This window comes from Crocodylus siamensis, chromosome 1 (genome assembly GCF_052110815.1).
Source record: "Crocodylus siamensis isolate JL-2025a chromosome 1, ASM5211081v1, whole genome shotgun sequence".
Classification (NCBI taxonomy): domain Eukaryota; kingdom Metazoa; phylum Chordata; order Crocodylia; family Crocodylidae; genus Crocodylus; species Crocodylus siamensis.
In genome coordinates, this window is record NC_143395.1 from 367169659 (window position 1) to 367186164 (window position 16506).

Here is a 16506-nt window from a genome sequence, read left to right on the forward strand (position 1 = left end):
AAGTCGCACGTCACTACACCTTACAGAGAAGCACCGACCCCCCCCGTTACTTGCTGAGAACAAATCACGGCAGAAAAATCCGGCCTCCCCAAAATTCTAGGCCCAATTCAAAAATACGGAAAAAAAGCGAACAAAAGTTTATAGCGTAAATAAAAGTAGCACCTACCTGAATTCCTTCAAAAAACAGATGGATTTATTTCTTGCTGGGGTCACTTGATCCCAGCTGACTTCCTGCCTATGGCGGGCGGGGAGGCTGGACCCGATGATCTCATGAGGTCCCTTACAGCCCCTAATGTCTATGAAATCTATGAAAAGTACAAGGTCTAAGGATATGCGGTGCACGAAATGCTTTTGAAATGTAAATTGCAGAACTCACCGTGCTGCAGATATGAAAGCAGGATTATCTGCACAAAGTCATCTTGTTTTACTTCTGGGATCATCCAGACCTCTACTTCATAACCTACGAGCTGTTAAATCAGGGAGTAAGAAAAGGTAAACCTCATGAGAACTAAAATGAATGCAGATGCTCTCACGCTCGTTACCAAGTAAGTGTTTGCACATTAAAAACACCTCCAAATCTATGCCAGTTTGCCAGATTGCATCATTTTTTAACGATACGCATTAAAATACATACAATTAAAGCTTAGTTTTTATAACCACAGATCAGGTAGCACAGGGGTTTTCAACCTTTTTTAATCAGCGTATCCCCAGTGGCCAGACGCAGAGCGGAGGTGAGGAGGGTGGGGGGCATGCTGCGCAGCTGGACTAGGAGAGGCAGCGGCACAGGGTGGTGGGTGGCAGCGGTGGCTGCCGTGTGCGAGCTCCCCACTCCCACACCGGCCAGCCGGCTGGGCAGCACCCGTGCAGCCAGCAGAGGTACAGAGGTACTTGCCCATTTCCCTCCCTGCCACAAATACCTGTGAAGAACTGAGATAACGCTTCTGTTGGGACAACTGGGACTAATTCATGGTAATTTTCATTCAGGACCAGAAATAAACACCTTGTCTGTTTTTAGCCTTAGGTACTTACTTGTCTTAAGAAGGGTGTTTGTGCCCGAAAGCCTGCAGAGAACAATTTTCCCAACTATTTAGCTGGTCTGAGAAGAGATACCACATTTAGCCAAAGAAGCTTGTCTGCCTATTGTCTCACTATGGAATTTTTCCCCCCCTACTATTTAGTTGATCTCTTAAGAGCTATCAGCTCTAACCCAAGAGTTTTGTCTGTCAATATTGTCTCACCATGCCTTTGCAGAGCCTGGAGCTTTAGCTGGCAGAAGAGGTTCTGTAGGGGGGTGAGTGGATTTGTACCTTATACGCTAACCAAAGTGTGGCTCTATGTCCACCCACCCACCAGAGGTTTTGTCAGCATAGATCCAGCAGAATGACGCCGTCAAAAAGTGGGATGCAGAGAATGGGGAGAGAATGCAGATTTACGTGCTCTCTGGATTCCACAAGCTCAAAACGCACAATATTACTTCAAGATCTTTGATCCTAGCTGGTATCCAGCTTCACAGGTTTTTTATGTAACGTGTAAAGCACAGCACAAGCCTCAATCTGCATATCCCACACATACGAAACTTTATGTAGCCATCCCATTTTTCAAGGGTAGACAGGACGACAGTACTGAGAGTTCTTTGCTTGAATGTCACAAGTTACTTAAAGAGAAAAATAGTTCCCTACCAGACAAGCTTTCTTTTTGCAGAGATCACGTCCACTGTTCCTTGCTGGGAAGAAGGCAGGGCAGGGTGGCCCACTGAAGACTAACTGGTTCAGTGAGGGATCAGTTTTCCTTCTTGGGATGCAAAGAATGGACTTGCAGAAAGCAAGGGTTCTAAATAGAAGGGAACTGAAATACAAAGGAGAGCGAGAGTAAGGTAGATTGAATAGGTCAGTCGGGATAAACAGGGCAATTAGCCCACAGAAGGACAGAGGGTTATAAAAGGAAGTACAGGTAATGGGATACGGATTCATCCGCGGTTTTTATTTTTTGTTAAGAGTGGTCCCCCAATATGGATCAGTACTCTCTTTTCTCACATAACAAGACACACCATTTCTGCTTAACATGCATAGTCACAGACTTTGTATACTTTTGTTTACCAAACACCACCCTTTTCATGTATCTTTAACAATACAACCTCCCATGTGTCCTTTATCTCCCTTCTTAGGCAAGCCTTTGCTCGAAGGAGGTAGTATTGAGGTGATGTTGTTGCTGCGACGGTCCAGGAAACATGCGAGGGGCAAGAAGTCTTGTGGGCGATGTCTTTTATTGGACCAGCTACATGGCTGGACATAGGCAAGGTTTGGGGCATCACAGAACCTTTCATCAGGCCTCTGGGAGAGAAGCAGACGCGGCAAAACCAAGTAGCAGACGGGAACAAATGCTTGCGTAAATCCTCCATGGGTAAATAAAAACAGGAAGCAAGATAAATGACCAGGTAACCGGCACACAGGGAAGATGCAGCAAAAACCTCAAAAAGCAAAAACAGGAAGCAGATTGATCAGGAGGGTCCTTACCACTCGTGAAGTGCTGAGGTTAGGGAGTTATCTGGTAGATCGCCATCAACCAGGAAGCCACTGTCCCTGGTACCAAGCGCCCAACAGGCTCATGAACTTCTGGCACCAGGCTGGTCTTGTAAAGATGCAGGAGTAGATTTCCTCTGAGCACTAGAAGTGTGAGATCAGTTTTCAAATACCATTTTTAACTATTTCAAAGTCACTCTTAAGTATTTCAAAATGTAACTGTATAGCAAAGCTTATGACCATCACAAATGAGTATAATGAAGTCACCACAAGAATTCCTGCCTGAAGAACAAATTTACCACCACCAGATATTAACTGCCTTTCCAAAGGACCCACAACCATTTATCTGCAAAAGAAGCTACAACCCCAAACCTTCCTGTTGTACACATGAGGCTAGTAATCAAAGATCAGGCAATCATGACAATGCTTTTGTAGATTCTCTTACCTGGACAAGTTCTGCTATTGGGCTGGAACTGCCCAAACAAGCCCACTGTTATTCTGCTTTAGGGTTGTTGGTTGTAGCCGTGTTGGTCTAAGGACGTAGGCAGACAAGGTTCTTTGGGTAAATGTGATAACTTTTATTAGACCAACTAATTTATTTAGTTGGTCTATTTATATAGTTGGTCTAATACAGGAGTCGGCAACCCCCGGCACGCGAGGCCATTTTGCTCGGCGCGCCACTGCTGGGAGGCAACAAGCCCTGCTGGAAGCAGCCCGGGCACCATGCCTGGCAAACGGCTGCTGCCTCCCCACCCGACGGGCGCAGTGCCAGCACCTGCTGCCTTCCCAGAGCCCAGGGCCGGGAGACAGCTGGGGCCAGGGCGGGGAGGCAGCAGCTGTTTCCAGCCTCCCAGCTGCAGCCTGCCCAGGTTCTGGGTAGCTGCTGATAGCCACGGAGCCCGAGCTGCTCCCAGCAGGTGGCTGGGAGGATGCAAGCCCTGCTGCAAGCAATCCGGGATCCAGCCCTGGGCTCCGGGGAGGCAGCAGGTGCCTGTGATGCTCCCCACCCTGCTGCCCTCCCCTGCCACCTCTGCAGAGCAACACGTGGAACCTGGCGCGGCAGGGCACGGCGGGGAGGCACACGAAAGCTGCCTGCCGCTCCGAGCTCCCCACTGCCCTGACCACACTTCCCCTGCCGGTGGGGGCAGCAGCGAGGGGTACAAGCCTGCGCTGCTGCCCTCGTGCACGCAGGGGAAGTGTATCCAGGGCAGTGCAGTGCATGCAGCAGCAGGCAGCTTCTCTGTGCAGCTCTGCTGTGCGCTACCGCTCCGGGTCACGCAGGCTGCGCTTCTGTCTATGCTGTAGATGGAGGACTAGTTTCTCTTGGTGATGTCAAACAGTGTCTACAAGGGCACCCGCAGGCTTATGCAGACAGACTGTAATGTGGCAGCAACTAGGCTCACTCACCAGAATGATGGACAAAAACATAATCGAAATGATGTGGGGTTGTATAAAACAAATGCTCTTTAGTGGGACGCATCCAGCCATGAAGACAGAAGTCCCAATGGTCGCCGATTTTACAGATGCCTATAACAAAATTATTCGGGCAATAACTAATGCATGGAATTGGAGTATGAGGTATCAAAAGTTTCAAGTCTGGCAAAGTGGCTGCAGTAAAAGATGAGGGACCAGGGAAATTAGAGAAAGGAAGTCTTAAAAAGGGACTATATCAGGGAGAACTTTTTAAAAGACTGAAACAGCACTGAGAGGGTTGTGACAACTGGCCATACTGGAAAAATAGGCTTTGAATCGGCAAAACAGAAGCATATCCAGTCAGGAAAACCCTGGGAAAAACAACAATCAAGAACAGGTGGAACACAGACAAGAACAAGTGTCAAATGAGGAAAAAATAACCAAGTTACAACAGTCCAAACCTACTGCTCTCTACCTAACAGCAATGACAGGGTCATTCCTCCAGCACCCCAGGGGAATTAAAATTTAACACAGACCCCTAGGAGCACCCCAACATAATCAGCAATGTTTGAAGAAGTCAGCTCCCCGTGCTTCTGGACGCAGGGGCATCGACTAGTGTTTTATGCCTAGCAACTAATCATGAAGATGTCCTAGACATCAAAGAAACCTGGCAATTGGTAGGAAGGAACCAGGATCCAGCGGTTCGTCTGAAAAGGTCCCTTCCACAGGACAAAGCCCCACTGAAGTAAATGGAAAAGAAACTGAAGTCAGCTTTGATAAGCAACTAGTAAAAGAAACATTGGCATTTTAGGGGTAGATAACCTTACAAAATTAGGAGCAATGACTGATATTCCTAGAAAAATATTCCAGCTTGAAAATGAAGAAAGTCAGCTGAATGGTTTTATAGAGATCTTCATTGGGTCTTCCCAATAAAAGATGTAACCCCTCCTGTAAAGGAAGGCAATGGGCAGGAATGCCCCGCTTAATGCTCTTAATTGGTTCCTGAAAAAACGAGTGTTAAGCGAAACGACAGTTAAGCGAAACCAAAAGTATTTGGCCACCCAAGATGGCAACCGCAATTGTTTTTAATGACCCAGGACAGCGGCCGCGAGCGTTATAACGAAACTTGCTGAGCGCCAAGTAAAATCAGGTGTCAATTTCAAATGAGCGTTATAGCAAAACAGCACTAAATGAAACAGCGTTACGCTGGGGTTGGTTGCCTGTATCACTTTCCTGACCTCTGGGTTAAGCGCAAACAAGACTGTGGAACAGTCAAACTAGAACTCCCCACTGAAGAGCCAACTTCTCCTTTCCAAAAACAATACACATTGTCACCAGAGGTGGAATTCGGAATCAGGGAGGTCAAAACGCATCTGGAAAAGCAGGGAATCATTAAGAAAACAGGTAGTAAAACCAGTTCCCCTATTTGGTGGAAAGCGTCACACGATGCTACTGCGCAGTAGTCTCAAGCCACTGCGCAGTCAGCACCACAGAAAAGCTGGTAACTCTGGTTCCTATGCAGTTATTCAGTACCTGTTTATACGTCTACTAAATGACAGTTCAGTCATCGTCTCGTGTAGATGCGGCCACTGGGAATGTATTTGCTTATGTAGATGACATTCACGTAGCAACTGAAACAGAGGAAGAGCACTTTAAAATAGTAAAGCCGTTGTTTAAAACATTGGAAGAAACAGGACATAAATTATGTAGTAAAAAGGTTCAAATTGCTCAGTCTGAAGAACAATATTTGGGAATTACTTTGACGAAAGAAGGGAGAACCCCTCAGTCAGCTCGCTCCCTCCCACAAAAAACTGACCTCAAGGGTCTGACGGTCTTCGGGACTCACAGGATTCATTCTTTAATATGCAAAAATAGCTAAACCCTCAAATCAGCTCCTTCAAAAAAGGGGGGTGGGGAGCAGAGAGGGAGGAACAGGAAAAGGCTTTTGTTGCTCTAAAGCAGGCTGTTGCAAATGCCACAATGTTTATCAATCCAAATTCACAAAAGCCAGTTATCTTGGAGCTGCATACCTCTAATCAGGCTACGTGTGATATCCTGATGCAACACTGCAAAGGCAAAGGCAAGCCGGTAGCATTTGCTTCAAAGACTTTATCTGAAGTAGAAATATAATTGTCAAAATGTGAAAAAGCAGCAGTAGCTCTTTACTGAGCACAGTCTCATTTTGAATTATTCATTTTAACACTGTAACAGATCACACCCCTATAATATTTTTAATGACAGGAAAATTAAAGGGAAAATAGCTAATCACAGAATAGCCCGATGGACAAAGACATCCACAACAAAATGCAGAAGGACCATCCAAAATGGCAGGATTCAATTTAAAGGCAGAAAGCTCACTGGAAAGCTCACTTCAAAGACTACCCCCCCAAAACAGCACGTTCAAGAAGGAGCGTGATGTGAAGTGTGGGATCCTGGTGAAAATGATCAAATTTAATTTATAGATCATCTTTTTAAACAAGAAGGAAAACCAAATGCAGGTGCTGCTGAGATCAATGCTGTCTCTGGAAAAGTCATTGGGAAAGATTCTATTAAAACATTAAGTTTGATTCAAAAAAATCCTCCCGTGCAAATCCACAGAGTTGATCTTTACATTTTAAGGTCAGCTCACACTAGGAAAAAATTCATCGTTTCTGCCCCTTTTGATTGCCCCCTTAATCTCCAATTTTATCACCTCTACAAGGCGGTCAGATCCAGCCCACCATACTTACCTTGCCTTTCCAATACACAAAACTTTAGTTCTTTTTCTGTCCGTTCTCCATGGGTCTCCCCCTAGACCTCTCAAGCCAAACTCCCTCGTGCCCCCTTGGCTGACGAGCAATCCTGGGGTGCCTCAGGCAGCGTGTAACCACCTGGCATCCTGCCGCAGCCTGCTTACATCACTGGCCAGCTGGTTCACTCTTCCAGCTTGCCTGCCATGCCAACATGTTGCTAACGATAAATGTGCAAAGCTGTGCTTGGTTAGCCAGGTTGCCTGTTGCTGTACGGAGGTCTCTTCACCTGCTTCTCGCTTTGGGCACGGTGATAGCCTGCAAGGAGTCTGTAGGCCTGGCTACCGTCCCCCCGCCCGACTCCTCTTGGGTCTCAGGCCCTTTCTCATAGTTCTTTTGGATCTCAGGTTCTCACAGCCCTCTTGGGCCTTCAGCGGCCCCACGGAGTTTGTCTGCAGTCCTCAGGCCTGGCTGCAGTCCCACAGAGTTCAAGCTGTTCTCTCGCAGATCAGTCCTCTGCAGTCCCATACACGGCTCTCCAGTGCCTTCCCCACGCACTCTCAAGTGACTTCCTTCTAGCCCTTCGGCCACTCCCAAGCCTCTCAGATTTAAACAGCAACACAAACCAACATGCAACGTAATATAAACAGTTATTCCTTGACTCCAGCCTCCCCTGAGGTCCTTCTCAGTCTCCGGGCCCATTTGCGGGGTCTGGGCTTATAATGCCCTTGAGCTCTTCGCTTCCATCCACCTGACCTCTCTCCCCATAGGCTGCCTCTCACTGCCCTCATTAGCAGAGTCTTTAGGTCAGCTGCAGTCTTTATTCAATTAGCTGCCTGCTGATTATGGCCCAAAGTCCTGAAGCTTGCGCTGTCTGGCCACGTTTGCGGTACCAGAGGTAGGGGCAGCAGCTTCCTCCAGAGCCTCTGAGTTTTAGCAGCTCCTACAGTGTCCTATGCCTGCAGCTCCCACTGAGCCCTGGAGTCCGGCAACAGATCTTCAAGAGCTCTGGAGCCTGGCAGTGGCTCCCACACAGCCCTGGAGCCTCTTGGTAATATGCAGCCCAGATTGCTCTTAAAGATATTATACCTTTGGGCCCTCCCTCCATAGTAGGGGTCCCACCCATCTCCTTGCAGTTGTTCATCTACTGTTCATCTCTGACATTAGAACATCTGCGGCTCATCATCCTTCATCCTGCCAACATTACCATTTTGACTATGTCTGTGTCTCAGCGCAGGGAGCTCTGGAATTGTCACGCTGGTGCCCAATATGATCGGTAAGTATGCACTACGAGAGGAGGCCAGTGATTTAGCTGAGGCCAGAACTGTTTGAGAATTTCAGATGATCAATAGAGACCTCAAATACAAGTCAGGCTGGACACTGATAGACATCGGCTGATGAATTGGAGATAATCTGGAAATCTTCATGTTTTAGCTCATTAAAAAGGTTACCGCTATGAAACTGAAAATTGCAATCTGTTTTGGAAATACTTATTTTTAACCAAAAATTGAGAATTAAATGCTATTCTGCTTATAAAGAGTACTTTTTCTACTATATCCTTTGGCAGCATATCTATTAACCCTGTGCAAAAAAAAAAAAAGGAGGTGAATACCTTCCATTCTTTGGTGGAGAAAATGTGTTGCCAATTGGTGATTTGGGATTATTAAGTAATTGGAGAAGTACGACTCATTCACCCATCCTCCTATGTTATCCAGGTTTTCTCCTACATTAGTACATCAGCAGGCCATCACACTTCATTCCAACATTTGTATTTTGACTGCCTAAGGCAATGAATCAATCACTTGCCATAGACAGTCATAAAAGCACTTTTCTTTGATTGTTGTTGTTTTTTTATTGTAATAGGGTAATCTATGATTCTGAACAACTGTCCTGGGTGATATGAACTGTGAGTGTCCCTATCCGTTAACTCATTATATCTTAGGCTGTACAAGTTTGATTGTAACATAAATTAAATTACTTTGGTAAAACAATGAACCATCCCATAAAATTCCCCAGATAGCAATGACTAGTTTTACCACCGAAAGCTGGCTGTTGCACTACTTTTTAAGTAAAGGCGCATTAGTGTTCTGTTTGAAGTGGACAGAGAGGTGGTGGAAGCTCCATCCTTGGCGGTTTTAAAAGCTTGGGCTGGGATGATCTAGCGGGAGGATGGTCTGGCTTTGAGCAGGGGGTTGGACTACTAGAGGACCCCCTGAGGTCCCTTCCAACCCAAACTTTCTATGATTCTACGACAACTCAGATATTCTGGTGATGGACAAACTGTAACAACTTGTGGAAGGCAGAAGAGACTTGCTGGCAGCAGGGTCAGACGTTCATTTAATGTATCTTTTTATTGCAAGGCAAAAAGGAAATGTGCTTTAAGAGCTGACTCTATATATAGCCTTTTTAGAATGTTACAGTCCAACAAAATTCAGATAAACTTAAGTCAATACAGGGCTCTAGAAAAATCTCCTAGAAGAAAAGATGGTAAGTCATGTAATACACACTCTCTTGGTTGTCACCTACCATGCCACACTTGAACCAACAGGAAACATCACCTAATTGCAGCCTATACTTGAAAAGAACCAGATTTTGACAGAAATATCCCCCCCCCCCACATATCCCTGGCCTTCCGACTGCCCCCCCAACCTTGCCCAACTCATCATCAGAAGCAAACTTGCCTCTGATAAAGAAGCACCAAATGTGACCTAGCGTTGCAAGACCTGCCAACTCATGCTTACTGTCACAACAATCAGCGCTCCCCACAAAAACCTCCAGAATCCACAGATCATACATGTCTATCACAGAATGTCATGCAGCTCATCAAATCCCCGACCATAACTATGTGGGTGACACTAGACAAAAACTATGTACCAGAATGAATAACAACTGAAAACAAGATAAGGGACAGGGACGCTAGAACACAGGTAGAACATTTTTCACAGAACAATCTCGTCCTGCCCGACCTCGCAGTTCTCCTGCTTAAGGGAATTTACAAAGCATCTTTAAAAGATGGGAACAGAAATCCATCAGCCTTTTAGACACTATGAACCAGGGACTTAACATAGACGATGACCTCATGGTCCATAATCTACTTCAGTGGTCTCCAAATTTTTTTGGTCGCACACCCTTATCAGTAAAAAATTTTTGAGCACGCACCCCCAATATATGTATATTTATTTATTTGACATACGGACCGAGTGAGGGTGCCAGTGTCAATCCGTATATTAAATATTAGTAAAGCTTAATTTCTTCCTTATTTTTTTTCGATAAAAAATAAATATAAATAGAAGTTCTAATATTTTCTTCCCACACCCCACTCTGGAGACCACTGATCTACTTGATACTTGCTAATCTCTGCAATTCACAGGTGATAAAGAACTGAACAACCCTGCTCTCTACTCATTAGGTTTTTACTACATCTTTTGCCTGTTGGCTCTCTGACAATGTCTCGTGTACCCTGCTTTTATTTATATACGGAGTTTTACACAAGTCTTTGCCCCATCTGCTATTTCACTCCGCTGTGCCTGCAGTGCCTGCTTCTCTCTTAGAGACCTAAGGAAGGGGACTAGGATACCCCAAAGCTTATCTGTATCTAATCCAACCATGCAGGATAAAAAGAGATTCCTCGCAAAAACCTCTTTCCTCTTGCATATTTCCTAGACCCATGCCTACAACTTCATGTCAGTACTGCCTTTTAGAATGTGGAGTTTAAGCTGTAATTGCAAATGGTTTTGTTTTTATGTCACAACCTGTGAACAGAAGAAATCTGTCTTGTGAGACAACATCTACTCTCTGCCATACCAAGGGCTAACTGTAATATAAGCAACTATGTACTTTAAGATTTTGCAGTCTGTGGTTTGGAGCTTTACACTTCGAAGGGTCTGCTAAAAGCAACCATCTTGCGCTGTTCAGCTCAGATGCAGCATCCTGGAGATGACTAGCTCACCAACCTCTCTCTTGGCAACTACCTTTGTATGTTCCTAAAATTGAAACAAGTAAACTGAAAGCATACGGATGCTTGTTGTGAAAGAAAATATACTGTGTGCTGTGATCCAGTCAGATTTCACATGGTAACTCAATTGCCAGTATTCAATTTTTTTTTTTTTTTTAATATTCACTCTTCTGATTGCACTGAACAGCAAACTCCTATCATATATACCTAATATTGTCCTTTACTTTTCTCAAACAACTGGAGTTTAATTCATGCCTTTGCAGGTTGGAGTAGCCCCTGATTTGTATATCTATGTGTGGTCGGCTCTCTTTAAGGCAACACTAAAGGGTCATTACTTTTTTCTTTAATAATACACTCTACATTGTATTGATGTTTCAAAGTCCTGCTGAGTTGATGAGTGGGCATTCACTAACAAATGTTTAAGTACTTGGCAAAGTACAAGCTACCCAAGCAAACACAGTCCTTTACAGTAAGATTTTCCTACAAAGAAATGTAATATACAGCATGTTTATAGTGTTGCAGCTCCTTCGGCATAACTCCCCATATGACTGCTCGATTCCAACGTAAAAATAAGATTTTTTGTATATTTTATACTGAAGTTAGCTATAACTAATTACAGAAACAATGCTCTCAGATGGAATGACCAACTGAGTAATGTGTTAGCCTTAAGCTCCAGTGGGCATATAAGTTTGTGTGGGTTTGAACCCCACTTCTGGTAGCTGCTGTTTTATTGGGCAGCACAGTTTGAGGAGGAGGTGAGCAGCCCTCAGTGGTGAAAGAACAGGTCAGGGCAGGGTGGGCAAAATGCAGCCCATGGGGCCCCTAAAAAATTTAGAAAGATGACAGGAGTCAGGGGCAGTAGGGTGTAGGGGCTCCTGCAACTGCAACAGCAGGGCCCACCTGGCTTTACCCCTCCAGCCAGAAGCCCCTGCCTAGCCCATGGGGCTGTTTGTGGCTTCACTGGCACAGAAAATTCAGGTAAGAAGGGGCAGGGGGGGAGGCAGGGGAGGACCGTGGGGATCACCCCAGTCCTCGGGGCCAGGCTGGCTCCTGCTGAGACTCCAGCCAGCGGGTGGGCAGGAAAGCAGTGGTGGGTGAAGGGGGGGAGTGGAAGGAAGTGGTGGGTGGGAGCAGGGCAGCCTGCACTGGTTTCCCGGGACCAGCGCCAGCAGGGCCCAGAGCAGGGCAGTAGGAGTGCAGGGTGTGGGCTGTCAGAGGTCTGTGCAGCTGGGCTGGGCTGCACCAACAGGAAAAAGGGGGAGCTGACCCAGCTCCATAGAGCCCCTGCTAGCTGGGACCCTGTGCTCCTGCCCAGCTGCTCCTGGCTCCTGCATGCCCACTCAGTGCCCCTGCCCCAGCCCCACAGTACAGGTACAGCACGCAGCTCCAACCCCATGTGTTTGTTACGGGGGCTTGCTGTGTTTGTGGGGGCTTGCTGGGCAGCACAGGGGCAGCAGTGAAGCCTAGTCAAAGGCCTTTTTTTAATCCAAGTATGTGATGTCAATGTATGTACACTAGAGGGTAGGGCTTGGATTCAGAGTGACCAAGACAAATTGGAGGATTGGGGCAAAAGGAATCTCATGAGGTTCAACAAGTGCAAAGTCGTGGACTTAGGATGGAAGAATCCCATGCACCAGTGCAGGCTGGGGGCTGACTGCTTGGGCAGCAGCTCTGCAGAGAAGGACCTGGGGTTACAGTGGACAATCAGCTGACTATGAGCCAACAGTGTGCCCTTGTTGCCAAGGCTAAAGGCATACTGGGCTGAATTGGTAGGTGAGCTGGCAGTAGGTCAAGGGAAGTGATTATTTCCTTACTCTGCCCTTGACACAGATGCCCACCATTGTCTTGTATGTGTCATCAGTGGTGAAAGCAGAATTTACTGGTGTAGCAGATAAACTTGGGACAAAGTCAAAAGCAGCCCTGTCCATTAACTCAGTTCTGCTAAGAGGTTCGCCTTATAGGACTTCATGAGGTAGCTGAACTACTGGATATTATTCAATACTGCACATGCAATATCGTGTTCCAGTAGTTATATATATGGTGCCCAGGAGCTGAGGTGTGTTTTCTGACAAGCATGCAGAGATAAGCAGATGCCTGAGGAATTACTAGCGGAAGTTGTTAACCAAATCTTCCAGTTTTGTGTTCCAAGTTTCTTCCCTTCTGAAGCATTGAATGTTTCAGATCACCTTTGCACAGATGGGAATGATCTTTTTGACTTCTCATCAGCAGTCCAGCCAGGACAATTAAGGCCTCTGTGAGCTCCTCACCAGTGTAAGCACTGCACCCTATCTCCTAGATGCAGTTACTTAACCATTCCAGATTTAGTTTTCCTTGCAGCTCTGGAAGGGAGAGTACCCCTGGCAGCTCCTGTTTGTTGGCTAGAAGCAAGACTGGTTTATGTTACTCTGAACTTTCTCCAACCTAGCCATTGCATCTGGCAGCCAGGTTTTGTCAGTACTGTCTAACACAAAGATGAGGGTATCTGTGCCTTCCAGACAGTTTTTGCAGATGGCATGTAGCTTGTCTTGATCACCAACATGCCAGAGTCAAGGATACATGATAAGAGGTTTCTAGAGATTCCACACTGAAGCCCACTGGTGGGGAAGTTTGCATAACCTCACCACTCTTCAGCTTATACAAGAAGGTAGACTTGCTAGCAAAATCCAAGGCTAGTATTACAATCCAGGCACTTTTCAGTCAAACCTTGGAGTTCAAATTCCTCATCAGACTGCTGCCGCTGACATTTCAATGAAAACTTGTATATAATAAAACATAAATTATTCCTTTCCAGAGATAAATTCTTACTAGAATTAATACAAGTAACACAGGAACAGAGTGACAAAACCTTTGGGGAGGGAGTCCAGTTAGCCACCAATTTATTGAGATCCAAGCAAGTCCAAAGTATGAAGGCTTCTTGAAGGATAAAACAATCAGCTTTTCATTGTAACTAGAATGAGGCAAGTTATATTATTTATGAGGTGTGGAGCAGAGCCAATAAATGTGGTCCGAAATAACAAATGGCTTCTATATTAGTATTTTCCGCCTCTAAGTTCCATTTTCATCTGCAACCTGAGATTACTCAAGAGTTAGGGCATAAATGGAGCCAATGTCTTGCCAAAAGAGGTGGGGAGACTATACAGCTAGTTTCTTCTTCCTCCTCCTATGTAGAGAAATAAGCGACCTTTTGCCCATTGTTCTGACCGGGGTAATCCCCTCCATCAGAGGACGAAGAGGAAACTAAACCAGGAGCTGTCAACCCGGGGTACGCAGACCCCCGGGGGTATTTTGAAAGGTCCCGAGTGGTATGTGTGGGTGGGGACAGAGCACTGCCACCTCACAGAAGCAGGGCCGCGGCTAGGCAACGGCAGTGGTGCTCCTCTGGAGGCCGCATAGGCACCGCCTGGCCAGCCAGGCACAGACGGGGAAGCTCGCATGCAGTGACCACCGCAGCCATTCACCCCCACCGGTGCCGCTGCTCCATGTGTGGCCACTGCCACCCACCCCCTTGCTCTGCAACTGGATGCCACTACCCACCCCACACCCTGCTCCATGACCAGCCGCTACTACCGCCCACCATCCGCTTTGCAACCAGCCGCCGGGGGTACACTGCTCAAAAAAGGTTGAAAACCCCTGAACTGTTGCAAGTGTCCCTGCTGGCAAGTGCTGAATCAGAAACAGATAGGTCATTGTTTTAGAGCAGGGGCAGGCAATTATACTGGGCAGAGAGAGACGCTTACTGAGTTCTGGCAAGCCATCGAGGGCCGCATGACAGGCAGCCAGGGGCAGATGTACGTGCATTTTCTAGATTTGTTGAGGGCCCCGCGGGCCAGATAGAATGGCCTGGTGGGCCACATCCGGCCCACAGGCCGCATTTTGCCCACCCCTGCTTTACAGTATCATTAAGAGGCAGTCATAAAGCTACTTAGCCACTCCTGGGTTAAAATGAATAAAATTATCTTCCCAACTGCAGCAGCTTTCATTCACCAGCTGCTGCGTAGACTATAGAGACAGAGATTTAGAGAAATATATATGAATGAGGTTTTAAATAACTCATTAAAATGCAATCAGCAAAAACCTTCTCCCTAAGACGGAAAGGCTGCTTTATAGCAAATCTGACACGAGTGAGATGGGGCCAATATTCTATGACAAAAGCAGATACCATACTATCCTTTAAATCAATGCACTGATTAGAGAGAGACAACCTGAGTGTACGTGCTACAGGAATGGTGGGACTAATACAAGGAAATTCTATGCTACTGAAATACGTTGCAGAGTCACTCAGACAAGTGCTGTTGCTAGCAGTTGTACGTTATGCCAGCAAAATAGGTATCTAACATTATATGGCAAAGTTTACATGTTAAAACTGCTCAGATGCACACAGAACACAGCCAACCACAATGGCTGTTTTGGTTACAGTATCATTGGAGAGCTTTTGGTTTCTATCCACCGGTGGTGTCTCAACAACAAAAAGAACATGTGTTTGGTTTTCCTTTTCCAGGTGCTCTCACCTTCCCTGGAAATCTTCACGAGGAGACTGGATGGGCACCTGGCTGGAGTCTTATGACCCCTGCCACCCCCAGTGCTCATTCCTGCCCATGGCAGGGGGTTGGACTCGATGATCTCTCTAGGTCCCTTCCGACTCACTGATTCTATGATCTTTATTGCATCACCTTTTGCTATGCTACAGACATAAGTTTCTTCTGAATTAAGTGAGATAAATCTAGACAAGACAACATCACTGGAATAGAGTTGTGTATAATCTTTTACAGCCAATAATGCTGTTAATAGTATTCTGCTCCACTTGCCACATAGTCATTGATCACCACCACCACTGTAGTTTTTAAAAGAAAGCATCCATTAGTTTAGCCCCAATCTCTTCTTCTGCAGTGCCTGTTCCCTCTCCCCTCCCCCAACCCCATCAGACTTACCAGCTGGAGGCGGCTGCCAGCTGCCTCTTTAGTCTATGGCCAAATCTTTTTCCGAATTGATTCAGATGCTTCAAATCAATTTGGAGCTTTTACTTGGTCTCCCAATTCAATTCAGATTCGGAGATTCAGTCCCCAAATCAGGCCGAATCTCCTCCAAACTGAATCAGCTACTGAAACTTCGCACAGCCCTATCAATTAAGGCTTGTTGCGGGTAGGTCTTGCTTGACCAATCTCATTACCTTCTACGACCAGGTGACCTATCACTTGGACAAGGAACAAGAGATTGATGTCATATATCTTGACTTCAAAAAAGCCTTCGATCTGGTATCCCATGATCACCTGTTGGCAAAACTGGCAAATTGTGGCCTTGGGTCCACCACGCTCCACTGGCTGGGAAATTGGCTCCGTGGTCGGAAGCAGAGGGTGGTAATTGACAGAAGTCAATCGTCATCGTGCCCTGTGACCAGTGGGGTCCCCCAAGGCCCTGTCTTTGGACCCATATTATTCAACATCTTCGTTAATGATGTGGACATTGGTATCAGAAGCGGACTGGCCAAGTTCACCGATGACACCAAACTTTGGGGCAAAGCATCCACGCCAGAAGACAGGCGGGTGATCCAGGCTGACTTGGACAGGCTCAGCAAATGGGCAGATGAGAATCTGATGGTGTTTAACACTGAAAAATGCAAGTTTCTCCACCTTGGGAAGAAAAACCTGCAGCATCCTTATAGGCTCAGCAGTGCTACGCTGGCTAGCACTACGAAAGAAAGAGACTTGGGGGTCATCACTAACCACAAAATGAACATAAGCCTGCAATGTGATGCTGCGGCTAGTAAAGCAACCAAAACGCTGGCTTGCATCCATAGATGCTTCTCAAGCAAATATCTGGATGTCATTCTCCCCTTGTACTCAGCCTTGGTGAGGCCACAGCTGGAGTACTGCGTCCAGTTTTGGGATCCACA

General features: G+C 46.3%; 1 protein-coding gene and 2 long non-coding RNA genes across 4 annotated transcripts in view; 1 reads left to right on the forward strand and 2 right to left on the reverse strand.

Moving 5' to 3' along the window:
• LOC149875020 (uncharacterized) overlaps positions 1-16506 on the forward strand; it is a 79520-nt gene that overhangs the window by 34204 nt on the left and 28810 nt on the right. The window lies entirely within an intron of this gene.
• LOC149875021 (uncharacterized) lies at positions 12-6441 on the reverse strand. 2 transcript variants are annotated; one of them, XR_016440000.1, is made up of 5 exons: positions 5963-6441; positions 5466-5563; positions 1680-3075; positions 377-467; positions 12-305 (listed from the first exon to the last, which is right to left on the reverse strand). It is a non-coding gene; the product is annotated as an uncharacterized LOC149875021 (long non-coding RNA). The 2 variants fall into 2 exon arrangements; XR_016439999.1 differs by lacking the exons at positions 5466-5563; positions 5963-6441 and having other exon boundaries at positions 12-467; positions 1680-2663; positions 2965-3286.
• ARL11 (ARF like GTPase 11) overlaps positions 12735-16506 on the reverse strand; it is a 5369-nt gene continuing 1597 nt past the window's right edge. The window contains 3 exon segments of the mRNA XM_090031373.1: positions 12735-13015; positions 13018-13160; positions 13162-13305. Coding sequence (XP_089887499.1) covers positions 12735-13015; positions 13018-13160; positions 13162-13305 — 568 coding nt within the window.